At 45.7% G+C, this 26,412-nt stretch overlaps 1 protein-coding gene across 3 annotated transcripts; it reads left to right on the forward strand.

Annotated features, from left to right (window-relative positions):
* The first annotated feature begins 3,094 nt into the window (after positions 1–3,094).
* LOC140530261 (inter-alpha-trypsin inhibitor heavy chain H4-like) lies at positions 3,095–26,189 on the forward strand. Of its 3 annotated transcripts, XM_072649715.1 has the most exons (21): positions 3,095–3,203; positions 4,204–4,364; positions 9,064–9,168; positions 9,327–9,489; positions 9,718–9,828; positions 10,370–10,498; positions 12,223–12,339; positions 12,572–12,740; positions 13,319–13,444; positions 13,929–14,110; positions 14,424–14,609; positions 18,497–18,636; positions 18,923–19,077; positions 19,296–19,346; positions 20,468–20,650; positions 22,308–22,352; positions 23,332–23,541; positions 24,080–24,260; positions 24,564–24,715; positions 25,367–25,466; positions 25,985–26,189. In XM_072649715.1, exons 1-21 carry the CDS (start codon positions 3,123–3,125, stop codon positions 26,067–26,069), a joined length of 2,832 nt encoding a protein of 943 aa, XP_072505816.1. In that variant the 5' UTR covers positions 3,095–3,122; the 3' UTR covers positions 26,070–26,189. The 3 variants fall into 3 exon arrangements, with proteins under 3 accessions (XP_072505816.1, XP_072505824.1, XP_072505833.1); XM_072649723.1 differs by lacking the exon at positions 22,308–22,352; XM_072649732.1 differs by lacking the exon at positions 22,308–22,352 and having other exon boundaries at positions 20,468–20,605.
* Positions 26,190–26,412: the final 223 nt, after the last annotated feature.

Consider the following 26,412-nt stretch of genomic DNA (forward strand, 5'->3'; position numbering starts at 1 on the left):
ACTTCATATATGGGAGCAAATGAGGAGAAATATGTCATGTTTGAAAGATAGGCCTAAGCTCTCGAAAGGCAGAATTTACAAGAATGCAAGGAAGAGACAGACAGTGAGTGCCCTTGGGTATCTGAGAAAAAATAGTTCTGTCCACTTTGCAAGTTTCCACTTAAAGGTTGATTTCTTCTTCTTCAATTTTTTCAGAAGAGAAAAAAAACCCAAAAAACATTTATGTGCATTAAGTTAAAGACTGATTTTTTTCTTCAGTTTCTTTAGCACAGAGAAAAACAAATTTTGTGCATTAAGTTAAACTTTGGTCAAAATATAGAGCATAAAGCAATACGACAAATGGGAAGGCAGGTAAGACTGATCTTAGGTATAGGGAAAGAATTATTTTTCTATTACAAGACTATGGGAAGTTAAATGCACTAATACATGGTTGGTGGAGCTGTGCTTTGATTCAACCATTCTCAAAACAGTTTGGAATTATTTGAGAGAAATTACTAAATTGTTCATGCTTCTTGATCAGGCAATATTTTTTCTGAGTTCATAATTCAACAAGGCTGAGTCAAAATACTTTGTGTCAAAATACTTCTGGTAGAGCTATCAAGTTGTGGAATATGTATACATGTGAATGTAATGGAATATTATTTCACTATTAGGATCAATGAATGTGAAGAATTTGGAGAAACACAAGAGAACTTGTGCAAATTGTTACAGTAAATGAGAGACAGAGACAGAAAGACAGATAGATGGAGACAGAGAAAGAGACAGAGAGACATAGGGACAGAGACAGAGACAGAGAGAGTGTGCTTTAAGGTTTACAAATCTGATCTTCACCACAAACCTGTGAGGTAATAAGCACTACTCTTATCCTTGGAAATTGAGGCTCAAACAGGCCCAACGACTTGACCAAGCTCTGGTGAGAGAAGTAGACAAAGCCCACCACCCCACTGGAATCCCAGTCACACCCACTTCAGCTAAAGGACAAAGCTCTGAGGCCGTAGGCTAAGTATCTCATTCTCACCTATCTGAACCAAAAGACTTTGTTACTGAAGGTGGGAAGATTCCAGAATCCCTAGAAAAGTTCTCCTCGCAGTCTTGAAGTGATAGAATCGGATTTAAGGTTAGCTACATAAACCTCTTTTCTATCCCCTACAACTACAATACACGTATTTCTCCCACCAGCATACTAACCTTTTTGTATAACCATCTTCGTTTTATGAATAGCCATCTTTCTTTTCTTTGTTTCACACAATGTTACTTTGAATAATGCTCAGCTTATGATACTGCCCTAATAAACTGAATATAAGGAGACTCTTACTTCATGTTAGGGTAGTTTACCACCCACTTGCTATCTACCTTGGCTGCCAGAACAAACAGCCACTTGCCTCGCTCTTCGTTGACTCTGTCACGGGTATTTTGCAACCCTGCCTTCTAGAATCCAGACTGGTCAGCGATGTGATGGGTCACTAAAAAATGTAACTACCGTACCTGCCAGGAAACTGAATCACTTCCATCTGAATTGTCTTAGAAAGATTCTGAAGATCCCCTGGCTGGATAAGATACGAAACACTGAGGTTCTTTCTCAAATTAAACTGCTGAGCATTCAAACTTTACTGCAGAGAGCACAACTATGATGGGCTGGCCACATTATTCAAATGCCAAACATGTGCTTTCCTAAAAGACTCTTTTATGGAGAATTCACACAGGGCAAGCACCCACATGGTGGTCAGAAGAAACGATACAAGGGCACTCCCAAGGTCTCTCTCAAGAATTTTGGAATTGATTGTGTGACATGGAAGACACTGGCCCAGGACTGCTCAGCATGGCATGCCCTCATCAGAGATGGTGCTGTGCTCTATGGGCAAAGCAGAATTGAAATAGCACAAATTTAGAGAAGCCACCCCAACTGTTTCCCTGGACTATTTGTGCCCAACCTGTTGCAGAGCTTTCTGAGCTCGTACGATCTGATCAGTCAGTTAGATGCACAGTGACTTGACTCTAACGTAGCGAGGCCATTGTGGTCCTCTTCCAGAACCAAGGACAAGAACCAGTTGTCACAGTGTCTGGAGGTAGGATATGAATCCAGGTCTTCCTCAATCCATGTCCAATTGTGTATCTGCTTTGCCTCATCGCATCTAAACATGATGTCCATGATGACTATAAAATATATATTTAATATTTATTTTTCCCTAATTAAATATGAAAACAATTTTAACATTCTTTTGACTACAAAATGTAGATGAAGACAGAGATAAAGGATAACAGAACTTAGGTCAAATACAACGATCTATATAGGCCGAGGTAAAAATTCCCCTTCCGTACTATGTGAAGAAATGATCCATTTCTCAGAAGGAGGTCACGTGTGTTATCTGTCACAATTGCTAAATTCGATGGTTTTGCTTAACCCGCTTTTTGTACGGCAAGCCGCTAGGTGCGGGGGTGGATTGAGCTGGTGATTGGGAAATGGTGCTTGTGTTGAAACAAAATGTGATGGAATTGATCCACCTTCCTCGGACTTCACTCTTTGCTCAGAGGAGGATAAAGGGAAGGAGGGGGCACAGCTCATGGAGCGCACTTGGGGCTGTGTATTCAAGCCATCTCTGTCGGCTTCTTTTCCCTGTACTGAGTTGCGAAGGGGAAACCTTGTCTTGTTGAAAGATTTTTTTTCTTAGGGTCTCTCATTGGTTGGATATTGAATAAAGAAAGGTTCATTGAGTTGTTGAACTCAATTCTTTCAATTCTGTTCAAGCTTGTGATTTCTCCTTCCTTGACTCCACCTCCCCTCCATCTCCAGCACTTGGGATAACCTAGCCTTGGGCGTGGGGTATGAGGGAAGGAAGCAATGACCTATGTCCAGTAGCATGAAGACAGGGTTGGTCTGTGGGTGGTGCAGTCTAGAGTACAGAGGGACAGGGGAGGAAATTTCGTGAGACTTCCCACTCGAGGGGGTGTTTTCCAACAGTCCCAAGGCCTGCTGGGAGGTCCCTGTCCTGCAGCCCAGCATTTGGCTTACTAAACCCCTCCCCCTTCCCAACTTCCCGTAATCACTGCTGGGGGTGGTTATTGATTGACCGAAGCCTCTAAAATCCTGACCCATTCTGCACCCTTGCCTCTGCCCAGTCAGAATGGGGGCCGCAGTTCACATCCTGCCTTTCTCTATCCTCATCTTTCTGTTGGCTTCCTTTGCTTCTGTGGCTGCTCAGAAGGTACTAGGGTGTCTGTGATTAAGAGGATATGTGTGGGAGAAAATGGATTTTGAGGACATCTGTAGGCATGTAGAAATACAATGCACTTGGGGCTTGGGGATCTGGGTTTGACTTCCAGGTCTATCACAGTATGAATCTGGGCAAGTCACTGTATCCACTGGCCTCAATTTCTTTATCTGAAAAATGAGGTACTTGGACTAGATGACCTCTCAGTGTCTCCAGGCTACTGTGATGACCTTATGTTGGTAAAATCTCGCACAAATGAATGTGGGTATGAGTCTGTCCAGATGAATGTCTGAGCTGGCATGTGACTGTTGAATGTTTGTGCATCAGTAAAATGGGGCTAATAATAGCACCCACTTTCCAGAGCAGTTGTGAAGATTGATTGAAATATTCATAAAGTGCTCTACCAACCTTAAAAATAGCTATTACATTGTGATTATCATCATTTATCATTTATTATATTATGAACATAGAGAAGTTTGACTGAGTTTTTTCTTACTGAGAATGAGGTAGGGTAACTCCAGTCCCCTACTGTACAGTCCCCTACTGTACTGGCAAGCAGAAAGGAATGACTCGGAAACCCTCATCAGAGAGAGTTCTGGTGACTTGGCCTGGCCCTGGTTTCCTTACTCAGTCTTTCTCCCCATCATTAAAAATAAAAGACTAAGTGAATTCACTTATTCAGTCACCCAGAAACTTGAGCAGAGGTGGAACTAAGACCTAAGTCTCTGATTCCTTACTCAACTCATCCTTCCTATATTGGAATACATTCCTGACCACCCCCATAGGAATCAAATAATATTATTCCCCTCTCTCCTAATTGGCTTACGTTGAGAACTTGGGTTCTGTTACTTCTTCCATGCAGTGACCAATGGCATTTGTGAATTGTTCCGCCTCCAGGGTTCAGGGAACTGGGGATAAGACTGTGGAGGAGGCAGAGTCATGGGCCATATCTTCTCCCCTTGGTGACCTCCCCATTCTCTCAATCCCACCCTAGAATGGTATTGACATCTACAGTCTCACCCTGGACTCCAGGGTCACATCTCGCTTTGCCCACACCACCATCACCAGCCGTGTGGTCAATAAGGCACAAGAGGCCCAGGAAGCTGTCTTCCAGGTAGAGCTGCCCAAATCAGCATTCATCACTAACTTCTCCATGTAAGTACTGATCCTGGATGACCTACCCCCCCCTCCAATTTTCCTTCTCTCCATGATGCCCTATCCCCCATATCTCAACTCTGTCTCCTTCCTATCTTCCCTATGAAAAGTCTAAGGAGCAGGACTCATGTCCTGATGTATATATGCACCCAACATGCAGAGTATGGTTAATGAGCAGAGTGGAATGGACATTTTAGTGCAAGGAAATAAATATGACTTCATATGAATCACAAAAACTCAGTGGAATGAGAGCCATCATTGGAGCCATTAGGTAGAAGAAGACTGAAAAACTATCTGAAGCCACCCAAGATAGATTAATCACCAACTTTCCCATTAAAGTAATGAGTCTGGATCTTCCCCATCTCATGCCTCCTCTCCCCCCTCTGTGACATACGTCACACACACCCACCAGCTTCTGGTGTGCCCCATCTCTCAGAGCTCCAGTATCTGTACATCAATGAGGACAGTATGGATTAGAAAGAAAGTTACCTTGAGGTTTTAACACAAGGAAGAAAATATAACCTCATTGGAATCACATCCTTTACTGAATGGAAATTCATGAACATGTGGGTAGCAGCATAACTGGTGAGCATTTGGGCTAGGACAAAGAGAGAAACAGAGGAACATTGGATTAAAGTATAATGTTACACGCTGTTTGGTCTGATGGGGGCTAAGGATGATGTTTTCCTAATTTTCATGGACTGAGGCATTCACCACCTTTGTAATTTCTAAGGTAGAATTACTAAGACTTGATAATTGATTGTATACAATGGATGAGGCAGAAGGAAGATTCGGAGACTGAAAAATTGAAGACTGAATGGTGCACAGAGGGAAAAACTGAATTTAGGAAGAACAAATGAAGGGGGAAAGATAATGAGTTCAGTATTGTACCTAGTGAGCTCATGATGCACATGGAGCATCTGGGTGGAGATATCCTGAAAGCAGTTGGAGATATTCTGGAGCTCAGAGGAGAGGTCTGAGCTACAGACATAAACTGGGTGTCATCTGCACATGTGTGCTCATTGCAGATGGGGGAGTGAATGAGCGTTAAGAGAGAAAGAAGAGAGAAAAGAGAGACCCTTAGGGAGCAACCTCCTTGAGGGGGTTAGAAGAGGAAAAAAAGCCATTGAAAGAGACTGAGAAGAAGAGGTAGGAGAGGTAGGAGGAGAACCAGGAAAGCCCGGTGTGTCTGAAGTCCAGGGAGTTGATGTATGGGTTGGAGGGAGGCTGCAGTTGTGTGGTGATCTGTGACCTCAGTGGTGGCTTTGACCTTGAGGTTCTATGATTTCCACGGTGCCCTCTTCTCTCCAGCACCCTCTTATTACATTCTTTCTTGTTCCTCCTCATCAGCCTTTTCTCCTAGAGGTGGCTAGAGCAGGAAAGTAGGTGAGCAGTGAGAAAAGTGGCAGATTGTGTCTTATCCCGACTCAGAACAAGCTCTCATCTCTTTTCCCCTCCATTTTTTCTCCTCCCTTCCCTTCTCCTCTTCCCCCTCGCTTCTCATCAGGCTGGTTTCCAGACAGATTTTGTAATGTTTGTAGTGGGTCAGTGGACGACTTCTCTGGCCTTCCCTGGGTCATAGCAGGAAATGGGGGAGGGGCAGAGGACCTGGGGCATTCGACAAAAGGAAGCAAAGATGAGGCACAGAGGTCATTGCCAAGGGAAGTCTATTAGAGTAGCTGAGTCTCCAGGAAGAACTGAGTCTCCAGGAAGAGCCTTGTCTAGACAGGTCCCAGTGCAGACACAGGAGTTTGGACCCTGTGACTTCTGGATGTCCCCCCAGGATGACGGATGATTTTATGCCTAGGCAGGAAGGGGAGATGTGGTGGGTCATACTAGTCCTGAATTCTACTGTCCTCAGAGCATCTCAGCCTCTCTGGGGTGGGCAACAATTTTTTGGAAATGGAAAAATGAGAACAAATCCTTGTCTCCATCTTGACCCACAGAGACACTTCTCCCTCACTGACTACACCAATAGGTGATACCAGCTCCCTGGAGCTTTGTCCTCCTGTTTGGGAGCTCCTAAGCTCAAGGGCTGCTCCTATCTCTTGACTTGCTGAGAATTCCAGGGACTTGTAGCCTCTCTAGCCTTGGGATCTAGCTGTGTTTACTTCACTTTCTATCAGTTCATAAATATTTTCCATGTTTCTCTGTATTTTTCTTATCCATCATTTTTTAATGCCACAGTGATATTCCATTATATTCATGTACCACAACTTATCTAGCCATTCCCTGATTGATGGGCATCTATTTCATACCTAGTTCTTTGCTACAAAAAGTGTTCCTCTAAATATTTTGGTGTATACGAGATCTTTCTTTTTAAGGTCAACTTCCTTGGTATGTATGTCTAGCAGGAGAGCTTCTGGCTCAGAAAGTATGAACATTCTAGTTCCTTTCTTAGCATAATTTGAGTTGCTTTCCAGAAGCATTGGTTGGATCCATGGTTCCATTAATGATGCATTAGCACACCTATCTATTTGATAAGAATTGCTAGGGAAACTGGGTAGACTAGCAGAAATTAGGCTTACACCACCATATTATACCATCTGCCACAGTAAATTCAAAGTGGATAAATGACCTAAATGTTAAAGATCATATCATTTAAAAAAGTAGGATTGGAGGAGAAGAGCAGATACTTTTCACAACTTCGGCGAGGGGGGAATTGTTAACCAACCAAGAGAGAAACTGTCATAAAAGATAAAACTAATCATTTTGATTTCATGAAATTAAAAAGCACTTTCAGGAAAAGAAATAAGGCAAATAGATTAGGGGAAGGGATTGGGGGGAAAATCTTTGCCTCATCTATCTCTGATGAGAGTTCAATATCCGATATACACAGGGAACAAACGCTAAGATCAAAAATCGCTTCCAATGGACAACTAGTCAAAAGGAGAATCGTAAGTGATTAACAACCATGTGAAAGACTGAAGCAGGAGAAATGCAGATCAAAGCAATCGGAGGTTTCATTCAGCAACCTGGGCAAAAATGACAAAAGATGAGGAGAGTCGGTTTTGGAGGAAATGGAGAAAGGCAGGCACAATCTAAGGCGTTTTAGGTCCTTCTCAACCTGCTTCAGCCAATATATCTAGACTGGCTTCATATTACTTTCCTTTGCACACTCTAATTTGCAGCCAAAGGAATCACTATCCTTGTATAGGACATTCCATCCTTCACTTCCCCATTCCCTGGATGCCCTTTCTTCTCACTCCCAAGTCTCAGGATCTCTCCCTCCCTTTGGGAAGCCTTTTTTGTTTTTCCCGGTTGTTAGAGCTATCTCCACTTTCCACCCCCTCCCCCCCATCACATATACAAACATTGCTTTGTGTGTACATATGGTCACCCTCCAGCAGACAATAAAGTCCTTCAGGACAGGAATTGCTTCCCCTTTGCTGCTCAATCCCAAGCAACTGGCCCGGTGCCTTAAACAGAGCAGGTGTTCAATAAATCCTTGTCAAGTTGAATTAAATTGAATTCAATTTTCCCAAGAAAGTCCCTGAGGTAAGGCCTAGGAAAATAGGGGGCACAGGAAAAAAATCCAGACCAGCTGGTTTGTCCAATGGTTTTCCTCTCCTCTGAGAGTTCATGGTCTAGTGGGGGACATAGGACTTCCATTTTGGTCGATTGAACCAGTGTTTATTAAGAATGGTGTTGCTCTCTGTCCTGGATGCTGAGGAGGATGGGGTAGAGAAGCTGCTTCAAAGAAGTTGATCCTCTAAAGATGAATGAATAACTGACTTAAGAGACAGATAAGAAAAAGGGAGAAATCCAGACAGACTTGTGACAAAGGAAGGCAGCAGAGACTGGGGTTGGGAGAGAGGAGGCAGCAAAGGCTTCACGGAGGAGAGACTGCCGGCAGCAGAAATGTAAGTTAGGGGAGTTCGTTGCAGGCAGAGACTAAAGGCACCAAGATGATCCAGGACAGAGTGAGAACACAGAATGAGGAGTTCTCCGGTTTGGGTGGTTCTGAAGTGGGCAAAGGCATCTTGGCGCTGCTGGTGGTGCAATGGGTACAATTCTGGACTATGAGTCAGGAAAACCTAAGTTTGAACCTGTCCTTATGCACTGACAAGCTGTGTGGCAGTTACTAAACTGCTCAGTGACTCAGTTTCCTCATCTGTAAAATGGGGATAATAATAACACCTAACCAACAGAGTGGTTGTAAGAATATACGTGTATGTGTGTGTGTGTGTCTGTGTGTGCATATACATATATGTATGTAAAACACATATATTAATTTCTTTGCTAACTTTAATGAATTATAATCATATTCTTAATTATTGTTATTTTTATATATTGTACCATAACAATAGATTATAATTAATGTTATGTTATATGTCACACATCGTATATGAATATATGATTATATACAAGGAACAGCAAGTGGGACAGTTTGGCTGTAAAGTACAGTTTGTGAAGGAGAGTCCTGTGTAATAAGCCCCGAGGTGTAGCTGCAGTCAGATGGTGAAGGATTTAAAGTGATAAATAGCGGAATTTGCATTGGAACCTTTCAGAACAAGGAAGGACGATCTGGGATAGTTAGGTTGTATCCTGTACATTAAGAATTCAACCTTCTCCCTCCTCTGTCCCTCCAGTCTTTTCCCCTCAGCATCCCTGAGGGAAGGAGCTCCTTCCCCAATGTCCCCAGCTCTGGCTCCTTCCCTGAGGCCTCCCTATGCCCCCCTTCTCTCTTTCTCCTCAGGATCATTGATGGTGTGACCTACCCAGGGGAGATCAAAGAGAAGGCAGCTGCCCAGGAGAAGTACAGTTCGGCTGTAGCCAGAGGGCAGAGTGCTGGAATCATCAGGTAAGATCTGTGGTAGGACTTGAGCTGGGGCAGCCCGGGGGTCAGAAAGTCCTGCCTGAGAGCACCTCCTGCCCTGCCTGACTGTGGCCATGGCCACAAGCTCCCCCTGCCCACCCTGTCCATGCCTAGCTCCACTAAGGAGCCAACCTCCCACCCAGGTCCACAGGGAGGACTCTGGAGCAGTTCCAGGTGTCTGTCAATGTGGCCCCAACAGCCAAGGTCACCTTTGAGCTGGTCTATGAGGAGCTGTTGAAGAGGCAGCTGGGGAAATATGAGCTGATTCTGAAGGTCCGGCCCCAACAGCTGGTCAAACACCTGCAGGTAGGAGGATTCAACCCTAAGACTCCTCCTCTGGGAAGTCTGCCCTGATGCACTCATTCTACTCCCCACCCCCACCAGACAGAAGTCTGTTTCTCTCCCCTCACCCCCACTTCCCAACAAGGGTTCCCTGGGGCCAGAGGCTCTTCCTCCTCAGATCTAGGGTTCCCTGAGCAGAGCTCATTCCCTGCTCCAGACTCTTCTCATGCCTTATCCCCTTCCACCCCACAGGTAGATGTCCACATCTTTGAGCCTCAGGGCATCAGCTCCCTGGAGACTGAGAGCACCTTTATGACCAAGAACCTGGCAAATGCCCTCACCACAACACAGAACCAGACGAAGGTCAGATGCTGAGACCTGGGGGAACAGAGTCTAGGCCCCATCCTCCATTGCCCAGTCCTCACCCTATCTGATTTCCAGGGGCCTGGGGTGCTCTAGACTTACACAGATAGGGAAACTGAGGTCCAGAGGGAAGGTGACTTACCCTAGAGCCTAGTCTCCTCATTCCCCAATTCCAGTGCCTTTTCTCTGGGCTCAGCCCTAGGCTGGATGTGGGGAGGAATCTCTCATCCCCAAATGTAATGGCCACAAATCATAACAGGGACAAGGGAAACTGAGGTAAGGTGGGACAGGGATTGAGCAGGCACTGGGATCCCCAAGTTGTCAAACCCTGGGAAGGATCACCCAGTGAGCAGGGACCATTCAGTTTTCCCATTGGCTCTTGGCTAAGGCCAGCCCCAGAGAAGGAAGAAGGGGGTCCCAGATTACCCATTGTGTAGCCCATTCTGTCTCTCAGCTTCCCCAGTTCTTGGGTCCCTGGAAGGACTTGTAACTCCTTCTGGCTCCTCAGGCAAGTTCTCAGCTCCGAATTCTTCTCCTCCAGGCTCACATACTGTTCAAGCCATCTCTGGCCCAGCAGCAGAAGGAGCCTGGGAAGCTGGACACCATTCTGGACGGTAGCTTCATTGTCCGTTATGATGTGAACCAGGCCACTGCTGCAGGGGACATCCAGGTGAGGGTTGCAGGGGGTTGGCAATGAGAACAGTGTACTCTGGGAACCCCGTGGGAAGGAGGCAACTGCTTTTCCATTCAGGAAAGGTAGGTAGGTACATGGAGTGGTTCGAGTTCTGGGTCTGGAATCAGGAAGAACTGTCTTCACATCCAGTCTCAGACACATGCTAGCTATGTGACCTTGGGCAAGTCATTTAACCCTTTTTCTGCCTCAGTTTCCTTGATTGTAAAATAGGTATAATAATAGCACCTACCGCCCAGGGTAGTTGTGATGTTCAAATTAGATGATATAAAGCACTTAGCACAGACCCGTAGGCACTTAATGGATGCTTGTTCCTGGTCCTCCACCCACAATCCTTTGATTTTAGTACCGCTGGAGACTTTGGGGGAAATTAATCAGTCAGCAAACATCACTAATCTCTTTTGTGTTTCTAATTCTGTGCTCAGTCCTAACGTGAGGAAGACACATGATGTACAGACCAGGCCCTGCCCTCTGAGAGGAACAACATATACATCCATCCACATGTATATACACATACGTATTTAAGAATATATCCATTGCTACAGTTTGCTTTTACTTCCCCATCCATTTCCAGTATATCCATTCTGTTTCCTCTCCCATACAGCCACCCCTTATAACAAGGAAAAAAATGTTCATTAAAGCCAACCAACTTCTCAGCCAAGTCCAAGGCCATATATCGTATTCTCTGCCCATAGCCCTCCACCTCTGCCAAGCAGGGAGGGAGAAGCCTTTTCCTGGACTTTCTTCAAGGCCAAACTTGGTGAATATCATTGCCCAACATTCGACTTAGATGTTTTGTGGCTGCCGGTTTTTTCTATTTGCTTTATTATATTCACTGAATATATGATTTTCCTTCTTTTGCATACTTTACTTTGAAATAGTTCCCCTGAGTCGTTCACTATGATCTTCATGCCTGTCACTTCTTACAGTACTGTCCCATTACATTCATGTCCCACGGTCTGTGTGGCTGTGCCCCCTTGATGGGCGTCTCCTTCATTTCTAGCTTGTTGTTTTGGGGCTTTTTTGCTATGGTAAATAGCACTGCTATAACTTTTTGGCATCCATTGGACTTTTCTTTTGGTCGTTGGCATACTTGGGATATATGCTTACCAGGGTGATCTCTGGGTGAAGAACACGTTGGAGTCACTTTCTTAGCGGTGTTATCACTAGTTCTAGCTCTTTGGTTGTTTGGTTATTTCAATTATGTCTGACTTTTCTGTGACTCCATTTGGGATTTTCTTGGCTAAGACAATGGAGTGGTTTGCTATTTCCTTTTGCAACTGATTTTACAGATGGGGAAACAAAGGCAATAGTAAGCGCCTGAGGCCGGATTTGAAATCAGGAAGATGAATCTTCCTGACTTCAGGCCCCAGTGCTCTATCTGCTGTACCACCTAACTGTCTGTCTAGGGTCACCTAACTAATAATTAACTGTGAGACAGAATTTGAACTTGTATTTCTGATTCCAAATCTAGTACTTTATCAACTCACTGCCTCATTTACCTCTGAGGCCCTCATGTCTCAGAGAAAGACAGAGACAGAGACAGAGAGAGACACAGAGACACAGAGAGAGACAGACAGAGAGAGGGCGAAGGAGTGAGTGGAGGAAGGACAGCTGATTCTGATACTGCTGTTGACAAGGATAGAAGGTATGTAGATGTGTGGGAGATGTAGCTCTGACCCACGGCTGTCTCCACAATTCAGATTGAAAACGGATATTTCGTGCATCACTTTGCCCCAGCAGAGCTGTCTGCACTGCCTAAGAATGTGGTCTTTGTCATCGACAAGAGTGGGTCCATGTCTGGTAGAAAGATAAAACAGGTAAGCTGGCTACTATACACAAGGAAGGCCCCAAGGACACCACAAGTCACTTTATTGTCACTCTGATGCCCCTTCTCTATCAGTGGTTTACAGTTCGTAACTCTCCACCGTCTTCCAGTCTTTGCATTCACTGAGACTTTCAACCACAGCTGTCCTTGCCACCCCTGATCATCTGTCATGCCCATTCTTTGCTCCCTGAGCTTCTCTTCCCTTTCCTTTCCTGACCTCTTAGACCCGTGAGGCCCTGGTAAAAATTCTGGGTGATCTCAGACCAGAGGACCAGTTCAACTTGGTCATCTTTGATGGATACGTGACCCAGTGGAAGCCAACGCTGCTTCAGGCTTTACCTGAGAATGTGGGAGAAGCCAAGGAATTCGCCTCCTCTATCTCAGCCAGGGGTGGTGAGTGAGGGGCCAGGGCTTCTAGGGGTGGGCTGTTCTGATGGCTCTTAGCCTAGCTGCTTAGCTGAGAGTTTCTGGGGAGTCTAATATGGATGATTTTATAAGAAAAAAACAAGCAAACAAGGCCTGTTGGAAAGGTATCGAGAAGAGTGTTGGTATTTCCCTGATCCCATTCCCACCTGTGCCTTGGCCCTATGACCCAACTTTATTAAGGACATTTAATCAATCAGTAATCTTTCCTCCACCTCCAACACACACACTTGGTACTCAGGACCAAGCTGCACTAGACTGGCCCATCTGCCTGCAATCCAAGGGTGAATTTCAACTCCTCTGATCATTGATGTAGGCCCTTGTTCCAGCTACACTTTGCTAACTCGACCTGATCTCTTGACCATCCTCCCTTTCTGACCCCAGTTGGTAGTCTCCCTCCTTTTTAACTCTGCTGCCTAACCTTACTTAATCTCTCACTCTATGCCTGGACAAGCCTCCATCCTTCTCTTCCTCCCAGGCCTCTAACCCTCCACTTGTCTTAGTTGGTACCAAAGCTGAGGCAGGGATGAGCAGATTTCTCTCCCCAGCAACCAACATCAACGAGGCCGTCCTTGTGGCTGTGAGAATGCTGGATGAGAGCAACAGGAAGGAGCAGCTGCCAACAGGGAGTGTCTCCATGATCATCCTGCTCACAGATGGGGATCCCACTGAGGGTGAGGTGGGGGTGGGGAGGACTCTTTCTTCTTGGCTCACTCCTAGCTCTCCTTCTAATTCTCTGGGTGACCTTGAATATCTCTGGGGCTCAGTTTTATCATTTGCCCTCTGATGGAGTTGAACTCCTTCAGGATGGTATGGTGTTTTGGCAGGGGGGGTAGTGGTGTTGTGAAGGAGATGCCTATCCATATAGAGGTAGAGGTGGCTGCAGAGTCAGAGGTCATGTGTTCAAATCTTATCTCTGATACTTGCTACCTGTGTGGCCCATGGCAAGTCATTTTGCCTCCATGGGCCTCAGTTTCCTCTTGTATAAAACGAGGGGTTCTGAGATCCCTTCTAATTCTAGCTCATTTTATAGTCTATGATCACAGAGGTCCCTCCCAGCTCTGGCATTCTATGATTCTAGCTTAATACTCACCTGCTGAATACCTAACCAATATTTCTCTTCCCTCCCTGTCCATTCATTGGCCTCTGTTGCTACAGGGGAGAGAAATCCCCAGGAGATTCAGAAGAATGTGAAGGCAGCTATTAATGGTCAATACTTCCTCTATTGCCTGGGCTTTGGCTTTGATGTCAACTATGCTTTCCTGGAGAAGCTGGCCCTGGAAAATGGTGGGGTGGCCCGGCGCATCTATGAGGACTCAGATGCTGACCTGCAGCTCCAGGTACCAGCAGCTGGGGTCATGAGTACCCGTTATGTGTGGGATGCTATGTCAGGTCCTGGGGAGTGGAGGGGTTAGAGGGGGAAAGAGGAGCCCGCAGCACTTGATTAGAATTTGCCACTTGATTCTTGTGTGACTATAGACAAGTCCTTTCCCTTCTGTAGAATTTACTTTCTCTTTTTTGTCCAAGGAGGGAGTTAATTGGATTAAACCATCCCTAAAACCCTGTCTATCTCTAAAGTGCTAGAGATCCTAGGCACTGGGATCCTGCCCACTGTACCTCAGTCTGCCCTCACCTCTCCCCTCTCTCCCAAAGGACTTTTACCAGGAGGTGGCCAACCCACTGCTAACCATGGTGAAGTTCCAGTATCCAGAAAATACTGTGGAGCAGCTCACTCAGGACAACTTCAGGGTCTTCTTCAAGGGTTCTGAGCTTGTGGTGGCTGGGAAGCTCCAGCCCCAGGTCCAGGATTTGCTCTCAGCCCAAGTCAATGCCCAGTCGGTGAGTGAAGCCCAGAAATCCTTAGATGGGAGAGCCTTGACCTGAGAGCCAGGAGACCTGGGTCCTAGTCATGGCTGTGCCTCTGCCTGAGATTAATCATTCCATTCACCATCTAGCCTTTCCTGAGCCACAAGAATTCCCTTCCCCTCTCTGTGCCCAAATCTGTGCTCCTCATTGATGGCTCAGGTATAGATGGAGATAGTATTCACCTAGGAGACCATCTGAGAATGATCCAGTAGAATAAACAGCCAAAGAGGGTGGTAGAACATCAAATCAACAGTCAGAGAAGCCACTGTGGGCTGGAGAGTGAGTGAAAGCTGCATTGGAGAGGTGAGATTTGAGTTGGCCTTTGGAAGAAGAGTAGGTTTGTTCAGGTAAAGGGAAGGTAGGGAGGGATTTTAAAGCTTAGGGAGTGGAGGGAAAATGAGGGGATTCTTCTAACTATAGGATAAACTTTAGCTTTACATTCCTGGGAAGTCCTAGAACGCTTTACTAAAGGAATAATTTGTGAACAGTTAGGAAAAGAAGAGATGACAGAGGAGAACACTGTGAATTGATTAAGAGGAGATCATGCCAGAATAACCTCATTTCCTTTTCCATAGGGTTACTAGGTTGTCAGATGAAGGGAATCCCATGGATGCATTATACCTAGAGTAAGACATAATGCATAGAGAGCCGCTAGTCACAGACACAGGAATATCTGCCTGCATTGATAGGTTGGTAAGGGACTGGACAAAGTTTCTGTATCAGCCAGTCAACTATGTGCCAGATGGGGCAGCTAGGAGGCACAGTGGATAGAGCACTGGGCCTGGAATCAGGAAGACTCATCTTCCAGAGTTCAAATCTGGCCTCAGATATTTACTAGCTGTGTGACCCTGGGCAAGTCACTTAACTCTGTTTACCTCAGTTTTCTTACCTGTAAAATGAGTTAGAGAAGGAAATGGCAGACTACTCCAGTGTCTTTGCCAAGAAAACTGCAAATAGGGTCCTGAAGAGTCAGGCACAACTGAAAGACAATTGAAGACTAGCTTGTGCCAGATACCACGCTAGCACTGGTAATACAAAGACAGAAATTAAACCATCCCTATCCCCAAAGAGCTGGCTCAGATAGACAGGATGGGGAAATGTGGGGTCAATGATACTGCAGCTGGGCCACATCCAAACACTGGCAGCTAAGGAATTGATGACAGCTCAGTTAAGGGCATATTCCAGTCAAATAAACCCATAATCTGTTCTTGGAAATATTTTGCTCAATTGAACAAGCATTTCTTGGGTATCCATATGATCTGGGAATATAAGGCAAACCATGAATCAATCCCTGCCCTCTGGAAGCTTCCATTCCCCCGAGGGGCCACAAACACAGACACAAGGAAGAAAATCAGGGTGATCTGAATAGGAAAAGTGACAGTGATTACCTGAGGGGATTCCCTGTAGGTTTTTATGCTACGTTTTCCTTTGCGGAGGTGTTATCATTCTCCTTACAAACCCAATCCAAATCCCAAAATCATAAACGCAAACGTCCCAGCCATGCTGCTGTGGGTGGATGGTCTCCCTTTGCCTCTTTTACAATTTTATTTAACGCGTATCAGTGGTGTGTAATTACTTCACTGCTTATTCCTCTGTATTCGTGCTTCATTCGTTTAGCATGAATGATTTGCTAAATATAATTTTATTTCACATTTACTGAAAAAATGGAGCCTGATGTATTTAACGAATATCGTGAGTTGATTAGGGTAAATATGCAGTTTAATGTTAGCGGTAAATCCCAAGTGTAAGAATGAGGACACTATGCAATTATTTAAAAAACCTGGAAAAGAGCTGAAGAAATGGAAAGCGGTTATTTGCCAAATAAAACCTGGAGGAACCACTTAGTCAATATTCTGTGAACAATAAGACTGGAGAGCATTTGGAAGTTGACCCCTAAACCCGTCTGAAAGGTAGTTTTTTTATTAGTGAAATATTTCATGTGAGAGATTTGCCAGCAGAAAACCGTAGAGGTTTGAAATCAATGCTGAATATAGGTTTCTTATATCACAAAAATATTATAGGGCCATGTTGGGAATCTTTTTAGGACAAGATCTCTTTCCTTCTGGGTAAGAGTCAGTAGAGGTTTGGACTAGGTAAGCAACAGAATTATTAAAGAGGCTGGAAGATGTTTAATTTAATGGAAAATGTCCAAAGACTCATTTTGTAATTTTTGAGTTCTCTGAGATCAGAAAAACCTGAAGCCAGTTTTAGGCACCCCAGTTTTAGAGGCAGCCAGGTAGCACTATAGTGCACAGAGCACTGTGTCTGGAGTCAGGAAGGCCTGAGTTCAAAACTGCCCTCAGATACTTATTAGCTGTGTGACCCTAGACAAGTCACTTAACTGCTGTGTCCCTAAGGTGTGTCCAGTGCTAAATCTATGATCCTATATCTGGCTAGAAAAGAAGATGGGTTAGTAATATAATGACAGTAAAAACAGTAAAATAAAATTTGGGGAGTTTCTAGAGCTCTCCAAGGTTCTCTGGGATGATGACCCCTGGTGGGGTATGGTGTGGTTGATGGAGCTCCTACTTAGGTGACAGTTGGACTATAGATGTGCCTTGAGGTACCTTCCAGCTCTGGGCCATGGGGACAGGGCCACTGGGTGAAAGGGGCAGAGAGCATGGATAGCACGGACTGGTGAACCAGCACCTGCCCAAGGTTCAGGAGGAGGAGGAGACAGTCATACCTGGTCCTAGAACATGCCAGAGCCAGTGACTTTTGGATCTAATTGGTGAAGATTTTGGTTGAGGTGAGTGAGGAGAGTGGGGATAAGTCAAATGAGATGTAGAAAGATTGAACGGTCCTTCTTAAAACAAAAAAGGAAAAGAGAAAGAGAGAAGAATGATAATCTCAGCGAAGATTCCCTGGAGCAGCAGAAATGTCTGAACCCATCCCTGTGAAAGTCATCACCCAGAACTACAGGCAGGAAGGCAATACTTGGGGGTGGGAGGGTAGCTCACCCAGCTACTGTTGGAATCACAGGACACACGCTGAGAGGTCATTGGCCCGATTTATTGGTTACTGCTAGCCTACCTAATGAATTGGTCATGCTCAGTAAAACCAACCAAACACACAGAACCCAAGGACACATCAAGTCAGGTGCCGAATCAGCTGCAAACCTGCCTTTCCTCTCACCTAATCCCCTGAGGTTGCCCTACATCGGCTGGGTATGTCCTGTGTCTCTACCCCTAAATCTGCACACTGTTTCCCCTGCCAGAATATAAGCTCCTTGAGGACAGGAGGTGTTTTGCTTTTGTCTTTGTATAATAGGGCGTGACACACAGCAGGAGCTTATAAAATGCTTATTGATTGATGGATTGTCCCCAAGCTCTAAGAAAAGAACTGAAATGAAGGAACTGGGCATGTGTAGATGAGGCAGGATGGCTCAGTTCTCTCCAGCTGTACGAAGGGCTGTCATGGAGAATGAATTACATGGGTTCTTCTTGGCCCTAGAAGACACTTCAGTTCTGAGGAAATACTGGCTTGTTTAGAAGCAGGGAGAGAATTCCAGCTTTGCTCTCCACCACCTACGTCACCTTCATTCTTTTTTGTCATTGGGCTTCAGTCTCCTCCTCTACATTATGAGGATATTAGAATAGATGATTCCTGAGGTCTGTTTCCAGGCCTGTGGATGGTAGGTGTGCATGCTATTTTACATGTTTTAACCTTTTAAAAAGACACAAAATGGCCAAGTAGATCCAACAAACCAGCCAGCAAGGGCCTGGAAGATGGCCTGGAATTGCCGTTCAGGCATGCTTTGATGATGCTCTGTCCAGTTGGGGGAAAGGGGAAAAGTGGCTGGGGCTTGAGCAGAGCCCCAGGCAAATGCCTGACCTCACCTCCATCTCCCCTCTATTCAGCACACCCAGAACTTCACCTTTGAAACAGAAGTAAATGTTGCAGACAAGGAGAAAGTCTTCCAGAGTCCAAAGTACATTTTCCATAACTTCATGGAGCGCCTGTGGGCATACCTGACCATCCAGCAGCTGCTGGAGAAAGTGTGAGTGACCCTTGTCCCTGTGACCTTGGGGAAAGCATCAAGGATCTCTGCAGCTCATCTGGGTCACTGATACCCATGAGTGAGGGTGCCCTCCTCCTGGGTAATCTTTCAGTCTGGTTGTAGGGTAGAGGGGGGATGAGGGATCTGGGTGGGTCTGTCACATCCTGTAAGGGAGAGAGAAGAAGCCCACTGTCTCATTTCCAAAGCACTGGATGCTAGAGTAATGAAACAGAAAGAATGATTGATGAGAGGGAAAGAGGCCAGTGTTGATGACCTTGGCCTTCAGTGTTTCAGCCTCGGGTAATGAGCAGAAGAATCTGACGTCTCGGGCGTTGGACCTGTCCCTCAAATTCAGCTTTGTCACTCCACTCACATCTATGGTGGTCACCAAACCAGAGGGCCAGGATCAAGCCCAGGTGGTTTCAAAGCCAGTGGAAGCAGGTGAGTGGTTGGTGGGTGATTGGGTGGAGGTTTCCTGGAGGTCAGGGGCATTCCCTGAACCAGACTTTTCTAAGTCCTTAAACCTTCATTGCGCCCATTTCTGCCCTGCTCCAAGGGCTCCGGTGCTCTGTCTGAGGGCTTGGCCACACTGGGGGTTTGGGGGTGGAGCCAGGGAGAACCTGGGGAACCAAACTCTCTTTGCTTTTATTTTTTTTCAGATAACGATAAGTCGTCTTCGTTTCCAGTATTGACAAAATTTCCTAAGACAGGTAAGGACAGGTCTTGGAGCAGAGCCCGGGGGCCACATGTGGCTGTGTGACTGAGATTATCTAATGGTTAGTGTCCAATCTGTCCACAGATGGCTTGCATACCAAATCAGAGTGAGCTCTAACCCTGCCCCCAAATTCAGTCCCTACTCTGACCTCAGCCACAAATGGGCTCCAATTAGCCAGTTCACAAAGCACATATAACCATAATGTGGGAGGGACCTGAGGGGTCGCATAGTCAAGCTTCTGCCCACCTCACCCCCAACACATATGCACAGAATACCAAGGACTGATTGTTCTCCAACCTTAGTTGGAACATTTCTAGTGATGAGAACTCAGTGCATGCCATCGTTGTCAAGTCCCTTCTATGTGCCAGCTGCTAAGTACTGGGGATACAAGAAAGGCAAAAAGTTCAAACAAACCAAAAAAGCCTTAGTCCCTGCTTTCAAGGAGCTCCCAATCTAACTGGGGAGGCAACATGAAAGTGACTATGCAAAAATAAAATATGTATAGCATAAATTGGAGATAATCTCAAAGGGGAGGAAATAAGGAACCCTCCTGAGAAAGTGTGAAAGGTGCTATGGAATCCCTCTCCATTGCCAGAGATGCAACTTCGGTACCTGTTTTGCCTTCCTTAGAGAGAAGGAGGTGGGGAGACACAGATCATTTCCCACATTTTATGTATAAGTAAATTGAGGCAAAGGAGGGTGAGTAACTTGGCCAATATCATACCAGAAGCAAAGGAGGCAGTAACAGTCAGGATTAGAGAGATGCCTAAACTTCCCATCATGTCCTTGAAAAAAGCAAGAAGCTTTCACCTGGGCTGGGTATCTTGGGAGACAATGGCAGGAGCAACATCTTGGGGGGAGATGTCTTAAAGATTTTACAGTTCACAACTGTGGGTGGGGGGCACCCTCTCTGGAGCTTGCCAGATCATCCATCCTTTGAAGGCCAGGCCCTGGGAAAGAGTTCTTGTCCAATGGTTCAGGCATTGTAGGTTTTTGGTACCTGAGGGATGACCCTTGTGGAGGAAGCCTCTTCTGGATCATCTTCCCGGGAAGTAAGAGCAGATTTTGCTGCCTGTCTGTGGTAGATTTTATCTCTAACTCTCCCTTCCTTTCCAGGTTTTCGCCTCACTTCAAAGACCTTGCAGAGCCAAGACGTCTTGTTAGCACGAAGGCCTTCAGGTTTTCCAGGTCTTCTAGGTCTTCCAGGTCTTTCAGGTCCTCCAGGTCCTCCAGGTTCTGCAGATAGTCTTCCAGGTGGTGTTCCAGAAAGGTTCTTTCTTAGGACTCCACCCACATTTGGTAGGAAGTCAGCTAACTAACTTGGGACCTTTACTAACAGCATCCTGGGACAATCATTTTCATCACTGAGGGGATAGGAGTGGGAAACCCTGGGTCCCAAGCAATCCCAGAAGACTCTGAGGAGGAGGCGAAACGCCATGTCCACTCTATTCCATAGAGTGTTGAGTGTACCTGAGTGGATATGAGCAAGGTACACTCAACATTCCTTACTGCCTGCCCTTGGCCTTGAGCGTTGCCAAACCTGGACATCTCTTCTCTGTCTGACCCTTCTTCTCCGTAAGGTGTGGGCCAAGACAGAAAGAGGCACATCTTCCACTTCTTTTCTCTCTCAGCTGTGTACGACTGGTCTTTTTTCCTTCCTGGTGGTTCCATGATGTCCCATTGGTTCCCAGCTTTGCTTTGATCTGTCCTCTGACTTATCTGGTTTTGAAGTCTAAGATTTTCAGTCATCAGATTAGCTGAGAGCACGACCAGACACTCAGAAAACATGCGCCAGGACTCTTTGGGGTCATCTAGTCCAGCCTCATCATTGTACAACACCAGTGCCCTAGTGCATGCAGCACTGGGCCTGGAGTCAGGAAGACCTGAGTTCAAGTCCAACTTTGGATGCTTACTAGCTGTGTGACCCTGGGCCAGTCATGTAACCACTTTGGTTTCAGTTTCTTCAGCTGTAAAATGGAGGTGCCAATAACAACACCGATCTTACAGGGTCACTGGGAAGATTAAATGAGATGCCATATAAAATGTTTTGCACACCTTAAAGTGTTAAACAGGGGTATGCTGGAACAATTTTCAGTAGGAGCATTTATACCTTGGAAATTTGCAAATGCTACAAATCTTGATTTATTTGTTTTGTTGATTTTCTAGATTTAAGAAAGTGATAGAGAAACTGTTCATGCAAATTAAATGTAAAACTATGTCATGAGTTCATTTTTTTTTCTTCTAGAGAACCAGTGGTTAAACATTTGCCAGCATAACTCTGGCACTGTGGTGTACAGGGAGGGAAACTGGCATCCAGAGAAGGGAAGGAGCATTCACATAGTGCTAGGTGCTTTACAAATATTGTCTCATTTAATCCGCACAATAACCCTGAGAGGAAGATGCTGTTATCATCCCCATTTTACAGTTGAGGGAACTGAGGCAAACAGAGGTGAGGTGACTTGCTTAGGATCACACAACTAAGTTTCTGAACTTAGATCTTCTTGGCTCTAGGCCCAGCATTCTGTCCATTTTGCCACTGAACGTCTTCAGGGGGAGTTACCTGCTCACAGTGGCACAGTGGCTTCTGGGATTGAGAACTCTGCTCTCCTGAATAGGAGCTCTCTAATCTTGGCTGGGTATTCAGCCAGCTGCCACCCTCTGTGAAGCCTGACAAATATGCTTTGGAAAGGAAAAAAATTCAAGTTTCTCATTCAATCTTTCAAAAGGTTGCAATGGGCTGCTTAGATTTGGGAACTTGTGTGGAAAGCGTTTGTTTCTTTTGTGGCTAAGGGGAAGAATTATTGGCTTCCTTAATGCCAGCCTCCTCTGTCGTCTGCCCTTGGGACGCTACCTAGTTGCCTGACCTCTTCTCTCTCTCTCTCTCTCTCTCTCTCTCTCTCTCTCTCTCTCTCTCTCTCTCTCTCTCTCTCTCTCTCTCTCTCTCTCTCGTTCCTAGGGAGCATTGACTATGACACTGTAGACTTCTCATCCGGAGGATTAGGTAAAGCTGATTCATGAAAGAGCAGAGGGAATGTGAAGGGCTGGAGACTGACTAGGCCAACTGGTCTGTCAACACAAGGGTCAAACACATGACCACACTGTCCATAGCCAAGTCAAAAAGTACTTGTTTGGAAGGTTTCTAAACCAGAGAACAAAGCTGGGGAGAGTGTAGAGGTTAAGATGAGCCCGCCCCCCCTCCACAGCTTCTCACCCTCTCCCCTTCTCCACACCTCTGAGATGATTAGATCTACACCTGATGGGTTCCTTTCTCCAAAATCCTAGACTCCTCCATTACATTCCCTCGTACCCTGTTCATCAGGATGAGAGTCTAGAACACAGAAAGGCCCAAACCCAAACCCTCTGCATGCTCTTTCCTTTTTCTTTTCTTTCAAATTAATTATTTGAGATTTTAACTTTTCTTATCAACTCCCTTTGTATCTTTCTTCCTTCTCCCATTCTCCCTTATAATAAACAATATAAAAGGTGGGGGAAGCCATTCAATTAACCTAATTAACCCATCTTTCAAGTCTAACAGTTTATGGGATGTTCTGTAACCCTAGCCTCTTCCCACCCCTTTTCAAAGAAAGGAATCCGTCTATATTCTGTTTTCTCAAGGGATTTGATGGGGGAAGAGGTAAAAGAGGGAAGGAAAAGTGGAGGGGAGACTCAGAATAGATCTGAGGACCAGAGAGGAAGCAGATATTTTGGTGTCTTGCACTGCTGTCTTAGGCAAGAGGCCCATACTTGCCTAGAACCAGTTCCAGGGTCTCATAGAAAGAACACTGGTTTTAGATCCTGGAGACCTGGGTTCAAACTCCAGCTCCAACGTGTATTCCCTGTCCTTGGGCAGCTCATTTAATCTGTTGGAGCCTCAGCTGATTTGTCTTTAAAATGGGCATGATGATACTACTCAAAGAGTTGTGGTGGGAAAAGAGATTTGTAAACTAAAATATTACTGTTCTTTTCTGTTTCTTCCTTAGATTCCTTTCCATCTTCACATCATCCAGATTCTTCTAATTTTAGCCCTCAGATGGAATCATATGACGTTCCAGTTTCTTTCCCAACTGTGTCCGTGGAAAAGGCCCCTCATTTTATCCTGCTGAGAAACAACCGCACTGAAGACACGATGTGTGTGAATGTCAAGGGATCACCTCTGACCCCCCAGAGTCTCTTCTCTGATCCTGTCCAAGGTGATTGAACAGACAGAGCTGTGTGCATACACACACACACACACACACACACACTCAGAAGTTTATATTTCCCCTCAAATCTTCCACCCTCAATTGTGCAGATTCTCCCGTTTTCTTGTGATATTTTGTTCTACACTGGAGAGTTCTGTCTTCTGACTGTGAACTCCCTGAGGGCAAAGCTGAGATCTTCTCCTCCCTTGTGCCTTCCACATCTTGGCTGAAGAAATATCAGTGCTTTATGGGCTTGTGCTCTCCTGGAGTAGACAAGACTCATATAGAAAAAGATGGGCCCTTTACAAAGCTATTTACAGATAGACACCAATGAGAATAGATCAAGCCTGCAGGAAGAGGAGAAATCCAGGGGAGATCAATCAGAGCTGAGAGGGGCATCTCCAGCAGGCTTCCCCAAGAGGACTCTAACTTCCATGGGGAAGGTTTTCCACAGGGACATGGTTAATCAGCATGGCCTTCCTAGAGGAGGTGACTAGTTGATGCTCTGAGGGCTGCTCTCAACCCTTCTGGTCTCTTGGGTTTCCAGGCATTGAGCTGACTGGCCAGTATGAGGGGAGCACAGATAAGTTTGTCTGGCTCCAGGTGAGCTACAGGACTCCTCAGGTGAAGGTGCGTGTGACCCAGGACAGCATCGTGGTGACTCGTGGCAATGGTGGGAAAAGCTCTTCTTATCAGTGGCAGAGGACGCTGTACTTGGTGATGCCTGGGTAAGCCTGGGGATCAGGATCAGGATCAGGATCAGGGAGGGCCTTTAACCCAGGCCTGGTCAGCTCCTCGAACCAGCAGAAATGGGCAGGATCCACAGGTGCCAGACCTTGAGGCCCCTGGGAGCCTGTGAACTACAGCCAATCCCTGCATTTGGGGTGGAGGGCAGGGTGTCTTTACTTGGACATCTACTTCCCTTGCACTTAGAGAGGTAGAAATTCCCTTTTCTGACTAATGTGCCCCAGACTTTGAGCTGTCCCCCTGGGTCTCCCATCTATCCTGCTTAGGGCTTGGTTTCTCCATAGGCTGAAGCTGACCTTGGAAAATGGTCTCTTGCTGCTCAGTGACTCAGACAAAGTCACCATTGGCCTAGTGTCCTTGGGCCCTCCCACTGCTGGACTGCGGCTCTTTCTAAATGATCCAGGTCACTTCTCCAGCCAGGCCAGTGGAGTCCTTGGTATGACCCAGACACTGTTCACAGCAATCTGTGACTTCCTGATCAAGTACTATCTTCTTTCACCACCACCCCCCCCCCTTTTTTTTTTTTTTTTACCATCCTCTGTCTCCTTTTTCTGATCCCCTCCTTTCTGAATGTTCCCCTCTGGGATCATCTATCCCCTCCCTGGTGACTCTCTACCTCTCAGAGTGTGCCTTTACCCTCCCCTGCTCCTCCAACCAGCCTAATGCTCTCTCAGTCCACCATCTCCCCTCCTCCCCTTGTCATCCCTGCCTTCCCATCATTCTCCATCTAAGCTCCTATTCCAGCTTCCTGCCATCCTCTTCTTCCCATTTGTGCCCATTGGACAATCCGCCTACACCTCCTAATATCTATTAATCCTCCTCTTTCAGAAACCCTTTCCCCAGGATGCACTCAAGCTACCTCTTTCTGGGAGTTGAAACCTGAGTTTCTGCTTCTCTCCATCTCTCTGCCTCTCTTACCTCCCTCTTTCTGTCTTTGTCTCTGTTTCTTTTTGTTTCTCTGACTTGTTTTGATGTTTCCCCTTCTTGGCTTCTTCTCATTTCTGTGTGTGTATGTCTCTCTCTTTGTGTGTCTCCAATTCTCTGTCCCTCTTCCTCTAACATATCCCCCTGATCCCTTGCTTCTCAGGTCAGTTTTACCAGGACTTGCAGTGGGATCCTGCGGGGCCAAGCACAGTTGAAGACACACGGGAGCTGAGTGTAAGGGGAAAGACATATACAGTCACCAGGTAACTATCAGCCAGCCTACTGTGAGCCCAGGCTAGACTGGGAGTGAGGGTGTCTGGGTTCTATTCCATCAATCCTTTCTTTCCTTGTTCTCATGGAGAATCCCAGGTTTGGGCATCTTATGCCCAAGTACAGATCTGGCCACTCAAGGCAGTGGTGACATCTTTGGTCAGGTGGGAGACAATCTGAGGGACACTACCATCCCCAGATAATTCGAAATCCAGAGATCTTCCAAATAGCCGCAAAAATGAAAAACACAAAAGATCTTTGAACCCATGGTTAATTAAACAACATGTACTGTAAAGAGCAAACGGTACAGATAATGGGAACAAAGAATAAGGGAGTGAGAGCTAGGAGAAACAAGGTACAGATCATCTAAAAAGATGCATTATCTGAAAATCTCAGATACTGAAGAAAAAAAAGAAATAGTTCATGTAACACCAGAGATATTAGATAATGAACAAAACCCTCAGTAATTAGTGGAGGATTTTCTGACAGTCTGTGTTCATGTATTTTGCAGAAAATCCATGGTTGATTTCCGAGGAAGCAGAGATACTGTCCCAATGCCAAAGTTCTCATGCTTGTACCTAGAGCAGTCCTTATGAGATGGAGGAGAATCAGGACCAGCTACACCCTTCTGGAGGCCCCATACCTGGCCCAACCAGGCCAGGAGCTGCCCCTGGGACCAGGCCAGGGGATGCTATAAAGCAAATTCTTTGTCAGCACTTCTGTGTATGATGCCTCTCATTTCCTGTGGGATAGTGGTGGGAGATGTCTTTGGTGACTGAATCCTGTAATGAAGTGAGAAGTCAGTAATGGAGGAAGAAGGTTATCGATCTCAGGGACTTATTCTGGACCAATTTAGGATGCAAATCCAAAATTCACAGATATACCAAATACTTGAATAAGTTGAACCCAAAGGGATTTTTCAATCAATTGATCAACAAA

Source organism: Notamacropus eugenii, chromosome 1 (genome assembly GCF_028372415.1).
Source record: "Notamacropus eugenii isolate mMacEug1 chromosome 1, mMacEug1.pri_v2, whole genome shotgun sequence".
Lineage (NCBI taxonomy): Eukaryota > Metazoa > Chordata > Mammalia > Diprotodontia > Macropodidae > Notamacropus > Notamacropus eugenii.